The sequence below is a fragment of the Polyodon spathula genome, chromosome 1, assembly GCF_017654505.1.
Source record: "Polyodon spathula isolate WHYD16114869_AA chromosome 1, ASM1765450v1, whole genome shotgun sequence".
Classification (NCBI taxonomy): Eukaryota; Metazoa; Chordata; class Actinopteri; order Acipenseriformes; family Polyodontidae; genus Polyodon; species Polyodon spathula.
Genome location: NC_054534.1, coordinates 25462872 through 25477152, shown reverse-complemented (window position 1 = coordinate 25477152; position 14281 = coordinate 25462872). Strand labels below are relative to the sequence as shown.

The 14281-nt window shown below is 38.0% G+C and overlaps 1 protein-coding gene across 8 annotated transcripts in view; it reads left to right on the top strand.

Annotated features, from left to right (window-relative positions):
- Nucleotides 1-1074: 1074 nt before the first annotated feature.
- LOC121316022 (tropomyosin alpha-1 chain-like) overlaps nucleotides 1075-14281 on the top strand; it is a 37972-nt gene continuing 24765 nt past the window's right edge. Inside the window, exons 1-2 of one of the 8 annotated variants that reach the window (XM_041250735.1) lie at nucleotides 1075-1361; nucleotides 2232-2357. In XM_041250735.1, the coding sequence (XP_041106669.1) occupies nucleotides 1248-1361; nucleotides 2232-2357 (240 nt within the window). In that variant the 5' untranslated portion in view covers nucleotides 1075-1247. Of the gene's footprint in view, nucleotides 1362-2231; nucleotides 2358-13160; nucleotides 13439-14281 lie in introns of those variants that run through there. The other 7 variants (XM_041250717.1, XM_041250726.1, XM_041250707.1 and 4 more) reach the window with 7 other exon arrangements.

Genomic DNA, 14281 nt, shown 5'->3' with positions numbered 1-14281 from the left:
AACACCTACCCAGAATCGACAGGTCATTTTACAGCATCTTCGTGATGTCAATTGTTAATCAGCATAATAAAAAGTCACTGCGCCTGCTCTAAAACAGATTGTCATTTTTCGATTAGTGAATTTTAACCAAATGTAAGTGATAAGTTACTTTTGATGCTTAAATATAAGTGATACATTTCTTTTGATGCTCGGTATATAAACGCTCATTATTGACATAACCTCTAGACGTGGATCTTGTTCAATATAGGCACAGGCAGGTCATAGATCATGAGCAAGGGGCTATCGGAATGCACAGAATGCAGCTGTCAAAGTGAACATGGCAGCAGCTGTTTGTGAGCTGAGGGGACGCAGCAAGCTGCAAGCAAAATGTCAAACTGTCTTCTTTTCTAACTGCTTGTTTCACAAAAAAAAAAAAAAAAAAAAAAAACATTTGAAGAAAGACCAGTGTATTTTGTGTTCTAGAAATCCGATCAGCCTGTCTAAATGATGAAAAAGAAAAAAAGAAAAAAAGTTTCATTTTCTTCTGTGTAAAGATTTGTAAAATTGTCTTGGTGACCAGCAATAGTTGATAATTACAACAGAGATTGGTATTTTCTTACTGAATACCAAGCTGGTAATAAATTCTAGCACAGATTTACAGTAAAGGGTGTAGAAGGGTGTTTTTCCAATATGGAATTGCAGTTTTCTGTTGTTTGCTTTTGTCACTTCTTTGGAAAATTGTGAAACAATCAAGTCTGATAGTTAACAAACCACAAAGAATAACTGAGAAATATTACTATCGTAAATACAAAATGAGTGTGTTGGATTTGAATTACAGAAACATTACAATGGATAACACACCTTTTCTCGTGCCCAGTGTATGGGATGTTTAGACACCCTCCCTGCAGAGATATATTTAGGAGAAAGTTCCATTCCATTGAGAGCAGAACATTAAAAGAAATATGAGCCTCCCAAAGATGGACAAATTCCTCACTGCATCGGGAGAACAAATCACTAGAGGCTAACGTCACTACCACATCGGGGCGACTCAGCAGATCTTTCCAAAAAAAGTCCTGGGTAGCTTTAGAGAGAATTCCAGCCTTCCTTCTTACCAAATCAAGGGGGGCTGTTTTATCTCAACACGCGGTTCAGCCTCGCGTTTCTCATTTCAGTTCGGTCTGCTCTCCCTGAAAGAGTGCGCTCCTGAAAGTCAGTTGCTCCTCCGCCACTTTTCTTGTGTCAAGCAGAGAATCGTAAAATAAGCAGCCATGGATGCCATCAAGAAGAAAATGCAAATGCTGAAACTGGACAAGGAGAATGCTATTGACAGGGCTGAGCAATCCGAGACCGAAAAAAAAGTATCTGAGGACAAGGTCAAACTGGTAAGAAGGAAATACAGCATCTGTCCGACACAAATCATATTGTTAATTGCCTCATCATAGGACATTCATTAAAAAAAAATAATAATTAAAAAAAATAATAAAAAAAATCCACCGCAATATTTGCTTTTCATATTACACATTTAGAAGAAAAAAAAAAAAAACTATTTCAGGTGAAAATGAAAACTGTATTTATACTTGTATTCGAAAAGCATTAGTTTAACGGAGATCATCTTTAAGTGTTTCTTTAAGAAAACATTTACCCACAATCTTAACATCCCCGGAATACTGTGGAGGCGTCCGTTTGAAGCCCACGCTCGCGTGTTTCAAGTTGCATTGTGTTTTAACTTGCATTGGAGTTGGACCATCTTTACCACTAGTTATTGACAGTACTAATAAGGGGCTAATGAAAGAATGTGTCCGTCTGTTCATCCATCTGTTTTATTTATGACACATTTAAATTTTTTTCAGTGGCATTCTGGGGATGTATATGTACATCATGTAGGTCATGGAATTCTCCTAACTCTGATAGTTCTAATTTTGTATTTACAGGTTTGACTAGGGATGTATGTTCAGTATTCAATGTAAAATATTACTAATACATCATAACTATAACTCACTAATTACCCCACCCGAATTTGAGAAAATCGTCTACAAACAGCCTTTTTTTTCTTTTCACATTGCCCCTGAATTGATTTTAGTACAGTAGGACAGCCACCATTGGCACTGGCATGGGGTAGACTATCTAAACGTGGCATGTTCACAAGTTTTCTGCAAACCACAATATGTGGGGAAATGACTCAGGCCTACAACAAGCATCTTTGAAATTAACAGTCAAAACGGCTCTAATATGTTTGTTCGCCATATTGGCAGCTGGAAGAGGAGCTGCAGGGGCTGCAGAAGAAGCTGAAAGGGACTGAAGACGAGTTGGATAAGTACTCCGAATCTCTGAAGGATGCCCAGGAGAAGCTGGAGCAAGCGGAGAAGAAGGCTGCCGATGTGAGTATTGCTGCCATCAAATCATTGCCGTTGCAGTAGGTGGCACTGTCTAACTGAAATCCATACAATATCAATATAAAACTGTTTTAGGTATGTTCAAATGTCATGCTTTATTGATGTAGTGTTGACCGTGCTTCTCTTTACATCTTTCTACTTTCTAGCTAAATTTAACTCACATTATTTAAGCCTTTTGTTTAACTTTTTTTTAACGTTTTGCTGTTAGCTTCAAAGACAGATCATATAGTTTTAAAACACTTACAAACATAATATGCTCTACTGTACACTTAACTTATTAATCCACAGGAGGGTGCAGGAGGAATAGTTAAATCATTCAAAAATTAATAATAAACAAACAAACAAAACAATCTTATATTAAAATCTCGATTTTGATTTTGTGCTGGTAAAAATGAATGTCAAAGTGCAGTGATCAAGTAAGGTATTGTAATGTACTATACATCCACTAGAGGTCATGAGAGACCTGGCAAAAAAAAAAGTCCATATCACTGATGTGGTAAACTTAAGTTCTAATCACCCCTGTAGATCGCCAAAATATATTTCGATTCCAGTATATGTATATGTTATATTGTTAGACACCATATAAAAATGTATGAATTAAATGAAAACTATATTACACTAAATAATAAACCTCATGACATGTACATAATTAAAATTAGATTTTCAATTTATCTTACCTATACAAGTGTTCACACAGACACTGAGTGAGTGGGGCTTTTCTGATTAGGATACAAATGCAATAACAGTAACACTACACGTCAGTATACTTTGAATTACTTCAACTGTAACTGAGAAATATAAATAGATACTATTCATTCACTGATTGAACCTCATGCTGACTCAATTAAATAAGGTGGATGTGTTATTTAAACCTGTGGGCCATGGGTAAAATACCTCACCAATAGAACACCACATAAGCATTTTTCTCAGGAAAAGCTGTGGTTGCCTTTTTTGACACACACCGTAATATGCAACCAGTAACTATAGAATTCTGGTGCCCATTCAAAAGAATATGGTAATAACAACATGCTATGACTTTTAGTTACCAGCGCTGTTCCTAAACAATTCAATGCAACCCCGAGAATCAGGATGCTCACAGCAATAGGGATGATGACGTCCTCAGTTATTTGTTATCTTATGCACACTCTTGTAATCCGCTTCATTGTCCAAACAGATACAGTGTACAGAGAATAAACTGTGTAAGCAAATTGGAGATTAATTGTCAGGAACAGCAGGCAAAACACAGCTCTCAAAACACAGGAGCTGTCGTCCCTGAAATAGAATGTATGATATGATGCAGCCTAAATTAGACCTTCACAAGCGGCTGGCCGGTGTTAACATATAAAGAATGCCGACACATCTTAGAAAGTAAGCGGCTCAGATTGCATTTAGATCATTCTTACTGCCTCTTACCTTGTATGGTATTGACAATCATTCTGAGTGGTTCTTTATTATTACTGTTGTTTTTCTGTTACCTTTTACCTGAGTTCAGAGCTGCTCTTCAATTCGGATTGTCTGCCATATGTAACACAGGATAAATCAGCCAAAGTTTATTATAGTACAAGTAGCCAGCACCACTTTTGCTAACAAATGTCTATGGCAGGCAACTAGTACTGAGGATCAGCTCTAGAACACTGCTAAAATGTCCTTGATAACACAGACTGTATTAAAAAGTGAAAACAAAATCAAACTATATTTGAGCAATTGCAACCACGAAGGGGACAGTTAGAAAAAATGTGAAAATGTGAATTAAAACGTTACACCAAGTCCTGAATCGGCACTTATTTAAACTGGGAATTCTTTTGTCAGTATCATTTGGTAGATGACAGCAGACCAAAAATACAGACAAAAAATATTTCTGGTGTATAAAATGACTCCTACAAAACAGCTAAACTCTTTACTCTGAGGAAGGCCGTAGCTAAAAAGCTTGCCTGCTTGACTTGCATATTGCCTTAACTCAGACTGAACACCGTTCAACACCACAACAATCTCCTTTGATGTCCAACTGAATACTATTTATATTAATGAAACCTTGAGTTATCCAGCAGAGCCTGTTTTTTTTTTTTTTTAAGTATCTCGCTACAGCAGAGCGTGGCTGTCAGTCAGACATCCTGACAACCTCATTAATCTCAGAGAAGACGAGGATAGAAACTGATCTCTCTTCTGACAGCTTGTATGGAGAAAGTAACACCCTGCTGGCATCTGTAAACATAAGATAACTCTTGTCAGCACCTAGAGGGTTGATGTTTTATAACAGACAACTTTTATGATATAACTAGCAGCAGAGCTAATTGTTGCAATGCTCCCTCTTTATTTTACTGGTTGATGAATTGAGACTTTGGTTCATTCACGGCTAAGCCATGTTAACACTAAGTCACTAAAATTCATTATTCGTGAGTTTCTAATATTTGGCAATTTTGTAATGTGACAGATAACGAGTTACTGAGGTACTGTACTGCCAACGTCAAAATGTAAAACCTACTATTTTCTTTCCACAGTTATTTAATTTCCCCAAGTGGTTAGTATCGTAGGGGTCTCCTATTACCAGCTGTCAGAAAGACGGCTGAAGAGGGCGACGTCAGACCAGAAACAGGAACTGACTCAAAACACAGGTTTTGGAATGGTGAAGGTGCTGATGCGCAGTTTAATAATTAAACAGACAGAAAATAAAAGTTTTGTAACAAAAACAGCACACGACACGTGAGGCCAAAATATATAGACAGACCAAACAAATAGACACTGACAAAACAGGGTGGATGAACGCTACACAGAACAAATACAGTGCTGGTGCTTCCAGCACTCGTAGCAATTGATATTTATAATTACGCTTCTCTCTCTCTCCCCTGTTCTCCACTCCCGAACACACAACCCTGAGTGAGTGAAAACGTGCTGCTTTTATGCAGCTGTACCGAGACTTGATTGCTAATCAATCATTCAATTGGAGTCTCGGTACAACTGCACGTGAATTAATAAAAGTGCAATTCCCAGTGCTCACATATTATTTGCACGTGAAGTGCTGTGCAATCCTTGTGCCTAAATACAAATATACATCTTAAACACTCGTGTTACACAGACCTGTTTATGTCCCATGTATCAATGACTATGCACCAACATTAACACACAACATACAACACAAAATACACACAGGGGGGGGCACTTTGCCACACCAGCACAAACACTACTGCTAGTAAGAAACCACAAGACGGCTGCCAGTAGATTAACATCAGGGCTGAAGAAAGAATAAGAAGGAATGGTAAAGCATATTAATAAACATGGCAAACCAGGTTAAACTGCTGGAAATGCATAGCACAGTGTAACCATGCAAAAAACTTTTTTATTAATGATGTAAGACAAATGCAAGCAGGACCACAGGTCTGGAGATATTGAAATATGTTTGTATACCAAAATACTTCCAAAATATCCAGTGGTTTAATATCCAGAACATTATTGCAACCCACTTACTATAGATCAACAGGCGACCTCTGTTTCCCTTGTCAAGTCAATCGCATCTTTTCATGCACCGAACCTACGAATCTAAGAAATTGAATTTACCAAGTTACTGATCCATGAAGGCACCAACCCAGCCTTGACGAGGTGGTTGCTGGAGCATGATTAAGCTAACCAGGCCTGCAGAAGTGCAAAGGTCAATGCAGCTGTCTCTGTGGGTCCCAAGCTCAGATCAGCTTCATGTCAGTGAGTAGGATTTGAACCTTGCTCACATGACTCACCCTGCCCTCCAAAGGCAGTGCTTTTAATAGATGAGGACTATAACGTTTTCAGACTTCACATTCACTTTGACTCACCCTGTCACAACACTATAGGTTAGCTAGAGGGGCTTCCTCTCCCCAGTCACGTCCTGTGTTACACGTAACATGACCCGACCAGGTCAGTGTAAATAAAGTCTGGGAGACAAAAAAGGTCAAAGTCATATAGGCTTGGTGAAAGAATAAAACATGTAAAGCCATAGCAATAGCATTCTAAAGACTAGCGCAAAATAAACATCCGTGTGAAGAGTAAACAACAGCATTGATAACAGTGCTGACATCATTTTGGCAGAGGGCAGCTGTGTGCCTATTTACTGAGTCAAGCTCCAAACATCAGTAACAGCTGCACTGTCCTTTATTTTAGCTGTGCTAGTACCATACAATTGCATGTCACGTATGGGGTGTAATTGAATTCATTTATGATGTTTGTATTATTGAATGTATTCAAAAATGACTGCATTTGTTGTAATGAAAACGCACAAGAAACTATACTGCACCACACTTGTTTTCTACAGTCATTGTTTTTTGTTGTATAAAATTAGGTCATTTTTTTTACTTGGCTTGTACTGTGACCCACAGCGGGATTTTTACTGCTAGTTTCCATGGTAACAGCAAAAACATTTAGAATTTGGGCACTATTAATATAGCACTTATTTGTATTATTTCACACTTGAATGAATCAGCTTAGAGGATTGCTGGTGATTGAGCCAGCTGAAGTGCTGCTAGTTTCTGCATGGTTCATCAGTTACAGATTAAATATTTCCAAGTAGGGAAGAGTTTAATTTAAAGTGGACAAAGCTTGGTTTGTATCTTGGTTGGTTCAAAGTTCAGATGAAAACACACAATAGAAATTTAAAATATAATTAAAGGCTCACTATTGACACTACTACAGGCCAGTTTGGTTACCTAAGGCATACACCTATTTAGTCTAATCTTCTATAAGATTCCTTCCTGTCAATGCACTGATGCACACACACACACACACACACACACACACACACACACACACACAGCGAGAGAGAGAGAGAGAGAGAGAGAGAGAGAGAGAGAGAGAGAGAGAGAGAGAGAGAGAGAGAGAGAGATCTTAACTGCTGTTCAACCATTAGGAACATCAGTACTGAACACCACGAAAACAAAGGTTTCATATGTTATATGACCAGGAATGCAGTTTGGTAGGACGAAGCTAGGCACCAGCCTTCTAATGGTAATATCTTAAATGGTCCCAAATTCCTCCTTGCACTGGGGCCTTCCTCTACTCTCACCACCCTGATCTGTCCTCTGCCTAGCCAAGCTGCTTTCTCCACAGCTAGGATGATGTAAGCATTTTCCTTGCCTTAAATGGTGGCCTGCAAGTCACCCTCCACAGGCAAAAACATTAGACACTCACGATGAGGTGCGCAATCGTGATTATTGAAAGGGCATCCTGTCTAGACTGGCACACATCCTAGGACCTTATTCATAAAACCTGGGTTCTTTCACTAACAGCTGAAGGTGACTGCATGTATTTTAGGAACTCTTCATATTTTAACTTGCTTAGCAAGGTAACAAGCTGCTATAAATGTTAACTGAGGTTCAACTGTGGAGCATTGCTAGGGTTTATAAATAAGTCTGAGGTGCATTTTTTCCTCTTTGTGACAGGTAAGATTTTAAGGGCTGCATCCAACATTTAGGAAACTAAAACCATATTGCCAGAATTTGCGCAAAATTTTCGAATGGCAAGTGATGTGTGGTACAGTAGGGATTAACAATAACATAAAAAACAGGATCAGAGGACAGCATTGGGGGCTCCCAAGTGGTGCATCCAGTAAAGGCACTCCGCGTGGAGTGCAGGATGCACCCTATAGGTCACCAGTTCAAGTCCAGGCTATTCCACACCACCCAGGTTATTCCACACCACCCAGGTGGGGAAGGGTTTATGTCAGCAAGGGTGTCCTTGGCTCACCACACACCAGCAACCCCTGTGGACTGGCCAGGTGTCAGCAGGCCTGCTTGTAAGTTGCCCAGAGCCACATGGTCCTCTGAGGTGGCTGCATGGCATGCCTGCAGAGTGAAAAGAAACAGACAGCTGACAGCATGTGTCCATCTTCATCTCTCCCAAGTCAGCACAGATTGAATTAAAAAATAATTGGGCATTTCAAATGAGGGAAAATCAGAAAAATAATTGCTGATTCCAAATTTATAAAAATAAAAAAAAATTAAAAGTGCAGCATTGGGATACAGAAGGAGGTGTGCATCACACTTTTCAAACACTGGCCCAACTTGCAAAGTGCTTAAAGCATAGTGATCAACATTTTGTTTTGTTGTGAACTGTATTATGAAAATATACTTTTATAGAGTTAAAGACGAAAATACTTTTAGTTTTTTTATTAAAAAAGAGTCTTCTCAGTTTCCACACATAAAGCCCAAACCGTGCTCCTCTATAATGTGTATTCCTGCAGAATTGTTATTAGATATTGTACATTAGTGTTACAAGGGGAGAAGAGAGTTAACGTCTTGGTAGGCTGAAGTTTTGGTAGGTGTTGGGTTTTGTACTGGGAATGGGGCTCTCATTTTATGTAAAATGGCTGACATAATTTTGCTGAAGAAGGTAAAGTATGCCAGGAATGCAACTGTTTACTTGCGCTCTAGGCCCTCACTCATTCCGACAGAATCAGCTTGTGCCCCCTCTAGCAACGCAAGAGACTAAATCCTCCACTGTCTCAGTTTAAAGTTGTGGAATCATTTACTGGGGCAAATGAAAGGCCTTTCAAAGAAATTGATTTGAATATTCTTGATAAGCGAATTTTAATGTTGCAAACAGATACTCTGAGACCAGTTATGGCAGAGGAGACACATTTTTCCAACATAGTCTAATGTGTTTTGATATTGTGTGTGATATATATTATATATATATATATATATATATATATATATATATATATATATATATATATATATATACACACACAGTATATACAGTGTATAACATATAAATATTTACTCTTCTGAGAGCTATCGTTTGTCAGCTAATACTTGCTAACTGGCACACCAACATAAACTAAAGAAATGGACTAGGCGTTAGAGTTGAGATCAACATTCTTTCACTTTCATGTCTTAAAGTTTATTTGTATGTTGGTTAAAATATTTCTTGTGTGAAAAGGATCTGCAACAGACATTTCTGCCAAAAAAGCAACCTTCCTAATGTAACCCCTCTAATCACCACTAGGGGCCCCCTATAGCAGGGATCTTCCATCTGCTACACATTTTCAGTTAAATTACAAGATGGGAAGATTCAGATACCAGCCAAAATAGTTAACACATATTTGTGACCTAAATGGACTTGAATGACATTTTTTGACCAAAATGAACTTGTTTTGACCTAAATGAACTTCAGTGAAATACCCTTTTGAGATATGTTTGCCTTTCCCTGTCAGTACCCCACACACGACTGCACCGTGACGATACAGTAAATATGATAGCTGAGAGTGCATACTGTACTGCATTAGGAATTTTATGACCTACTGTAGTCCTAATAGAAATGTACTTTAATTAAAAATGCAGTAATTGGGTCCTATGTAGAGTATCTACTTGCAGTTTGTTTAAATATTTCATTAACTTTATGCGTAACTTCCTCCAGCATAGACTCAGAGCCATACAGTATATCTATTGGTACAGTATACAGTGCAGTGCTATTAAAGGGGTGTTCTTATAGGTTAAGATGAACAGATACTATCTTACATTGGTTCTGAAGCGTCTCCAGTATTATGAACTCTGAACCAGGTTATATTTCTGTTTTTAAAGCAAGAGATGAACTTGGGGGTGTTTTGGGTCCAACACTGAATTGTTGTTTGACATTAAACAATCTTCCTTGTCTTCAAGTACCTCAGGGTCATCTGGTTGTAAACAGAAACCTGCTTGAAAAGAGTAGTAATGATTATGCCAAGATCTCTCCCAGTATCACTGTACCACAGTGTCTACAGTGTAGAGGAGGTTCTCTGTACCACTATACCACAGTGTCTACAGTGTAGAGGAGGTTCTCTGTACCACTATACCACAGTGTATACAGTGTAGAGGAGGTTCTCACTGTGTACCACTATACCACAGTGTCTACAGTGTAGAGGAGGTTCTCTGTACCACTATACCACAGTGTATACAGTGTAGAGGAGGTTCTCTGTACCACTATACCACAGTGTCTACAGTGTAGAGGAGGTTCTCTATACCACTATACCACAGTGTCTACAGTGTAGAGGAGGTTCTCTGTACCACTATACCACAGTGTCTACAGTGTAGAGGAGGTTCTCACTGTGTACCACTAAACCACAGTGTCTACAGTATAGAGAAGGTTGAAATTCTATTTTGTAGAAATATCTGTAACACCACATAACTGTGTAATTGCCAACCTCCAACTTGTAATGAATTGGCGATTCTCAACCAATTGAATTGCATGTTAAGGCGAGGGCTGGACTGTTTGTCTTTGAATCTGGTTCAAGATTAATGGCTTACCATTCAACTGAAGAGCAAGCTCTATAGTCAAGAAGTAAATACTGGTCTAATGCTGATGTCAGTATTATAAACTCATCAGCCACTAGGAGATTCTTCATAAGCAGCGCCAAATAGTAACATGAACATACCTTTTGGTTTTTAATGACATGGTGGCAAGCAAGTTTCAAGAAAGGATGAAGCCCATGTCTCTTTTGCAGAGGAAAGTTAACACAGTTGCCTGTCAACATACTCAGAAGGCAATGGGAAAATGCAGTTAAAGGACTCCAATATATGGGACACTGCTGTTTTTAAACATCAGCACTAATCAATGAAATAACTAGTATGTTGGTAACATGCATCCACGACTGTACATTCAGAGTATGATGAAACAGGTGATGACCATAACGTATATCACCAGCGTGTACAGAATAAGAACTAGCAATGAAATGCTTCTTTACAATTTGACACGTGATTCTCCAGGTACAAGTAAGTGTGACATACAGACAGATGGATGAACGGAGAGACAATTCCTTATATCCCCAGAATGTGAATAACTAAACAGGTCCAAACAGAAGGACAGTTGATATAGGTCTCAGTGAGTCAGTATGTACTCTAAATCACTTGGTTTAATTCAGCGCCGCCAGTATTTACACAAAGCTAGGTTTTCCAAATGCAGCTACCAAAACAAGACAGTTATGTGGAGTTTGTTTGTTATGCAACCAGGTGTCTGTTATACCCAGTCTGACACAAAAGAACAATACCATAGGACTCTACACAGCGGTCTCAGAATGAATAATTATAGAATATTGTAAATCTGCCAACATTGTGGAGTAGAAATCCAGAAGATTAGCTCAGCTTTTGTGGAATCCAAACAACAAGCCAGAAGGCCAGAGGCCATCAAGCCCACATAAGCCAAATAGTTTTGGACTCTTTCAAACTCAATCTGAGTGTTTTTACATTTAATCTTTAAGAGAGATGGGCTTTTTCTTTTTATTACTGAACATATTTAACCTGATTTAGATTTTAAAAAACATTGAAGTATGAGTTTGTATGTTGCTTAAGAAGCTTGCATTTTTAAGTTAATTTAAAAAGTATTAGTAAATATAACAGAACAGTCGTTTATTGAAGATCATCTCCTGGTACATGGCACAGTATATAAATACAAATATTTATCAAGAACCAGTGAAAATACAAAACATTGCCAAAGGAGTCCTATTTCTTAAGTCTTCAATTCAAACAACAGTGATATGCAGCACACCATTGATTTTCAAACTTCTTTGTATGCGCCTCACCTCAGGGCCAATAGAGCAATTGCAGTGTTTGTTTTCATGCAGTACTAGCCTCCCTCTGACAATAGATCACATGGGTTTTGAACAATGCCTTGAATTCCACTAAGAGCTACACAAACTTGAAGAAATAACACTACCCTTTGCTACTCTTGTAGCGGGAGAGTAAAATAAGAACAGTGCGTTCATTCAGATGTAGACAAGGGATTCATTTTTTTTTTATTAAATTTAATTTAAACACATTCAAGATTTAACAAGATTTAAAAACAGGTCAAAGATACTAAAAGACTACTTTGTGTTGAAAGTCAGATTTACTGAATTACACCTAGTAATTCAGTTGAGTAAAGCCTTTTTTTTTACTGGTTTGTACTGGCTGTCCACAGGGTTAGAAATGCAAAGTAGTACAACACCCAATCCTGTTTAGGTAAATTATTGATATGACCAGGTGCAAAGAATGTAAGCAGTTTAATATGCATATTCTTGAGATATACCAGTATTTAAATGTACAAGCGTGGTACAGTGACACCCCATAACTTGTGCTAAAGAATGTCCTTAGCAAGTTCTATCAGAATTTGACAAGGATTCTCCAGATAAATGTTAAAAAAATAAATAAATAGCCATAGGGTGTAAACTATTTATTTAAATAGGGCCTTAATGCTCAAATCTGATCACTCAAATAATATACTGTTCACACAGTGTTGTCCTGTTCTAAGGCTTGTGCTTGAAGACTGTTAACAGGCTAAACTTTGGTTTAGTCAAAATGGTGTGCTATCAGTGGAGTAAAACTCATGTTTAAAACCCAGTCCAATAACAACAATCTAACAAATACCTGTGCTGTGTTTGATAAGAAAATATTTCCCCATGCATCAGTCATTATTTTACTTTTGGCACTGTTGTCGAAATGTCATATTTTAAATGCATTGTTTTAGTGTTTTTTTGTTTACATCGGTTTAAGATTTATTTTCTTTTCCATTGCAATTTCTGTACAGTGAATTTCTTCAGACAACAAAATGATCACTGTGTTTTTTCAACTAGTCGCTCTGACCATAACGCGACATCAAAGATTTAAGAAAAATAAAGGGTCATAGGTAGTCGTGTATATTCGATATATATTGTACTTTGAAACTCGGACCAAGTACTTGAAGGGAAGCGAAAATGGTCTAGTGATCCAAACCACCAGTTGGAGAAAAAAATGAGAGCGCGCGAGCGAGAGAGCGCTAGAGCGCAGGTCACTTCATGCAAGACGTTTGAATTAGCCGATGGAACAGTCGGTCTGAGTCAGTGGTGCTACAGTGCACAGTGCGAGAGGAGCGGCGTTCAGGGCACTGGGAACAATTGACCCGGACAGTGCTGAAACTTTAATATTTTATAAAAAGTTTTCACTTAGGAAATTGTAGTAACATATATATATATATATATAAAAATGGCTGGGGCTACTTCGATTGAAGCTGTGAAAAGAAAAATCCAGACCCTGCAGCAGCAAGCTGATGATGCAGAGGAACGGGCGGAGAGGCTGCAACGAGAGGTGGATGCAGAGAGTCAGGCCAGAGAAAGAGTATGATTTTTTTTTTTTTTTGTAATACAATACAGTATAGGTATATATTTATAATAATATAAAAAATATGTGTCTTAAAAATGGGTGTATAATCAAATATGCGTTGAATGAAAAAACACAGTGCAGAATGAGGCTTTAGGGTGGGACCAGAGACAGGCAATGGTATTCTGCGCTACACGAGAGTGAATTTCTGTTTATGTGAAAGTAACATGCAGAATATTGTGTTGGGTTACTGTGCATATGTTCGATGTAGACAGAGGGTGCAACAGCAGGTGGCCTCAACCCATTTGCGGTTAGATTTGGGGTTTTATTAATTTGATTAAGAATTGCGTAGATTGCACACATAATTTGGTCGACAGCACCCAGCTGTGCAGCAAGACTTTGTACCGGACTGTAGTAGATTATTAAGCGGCTATTTCTTTCTATGTTTGCTAACTAAATGGTGAAGTGGCAGAAAAAAAAGAAGTAAATAAAACTACGAATTGCATTCACAAATACGTACGTGTGTCAGATGTAATTCACTTTAATTCATAATTAACCGAACGTATAATTACATATATTCTCAAACGTTTAGTAAAGTTAAAATTATACATTGGAAGTATAAATGTTTGATGCAGTCTGTCGGTGCTATTACAATAAACTTAAAGTGAAAAGTTCATGATGTGGGATCTAGTGACACTATTTGTCCTGTTATGCGTTGTTTTCCAACGCTTTCAAATTTTTCATGTGAAAAATAAACGACGACCTGGATCTGGAACAGGATCGATTTCTTCAAAATGGAGGGTGGGTGTTGGCCAGACAATTGAATGAGAAAATATTAAAGTTAGACACGTTCGCATTATG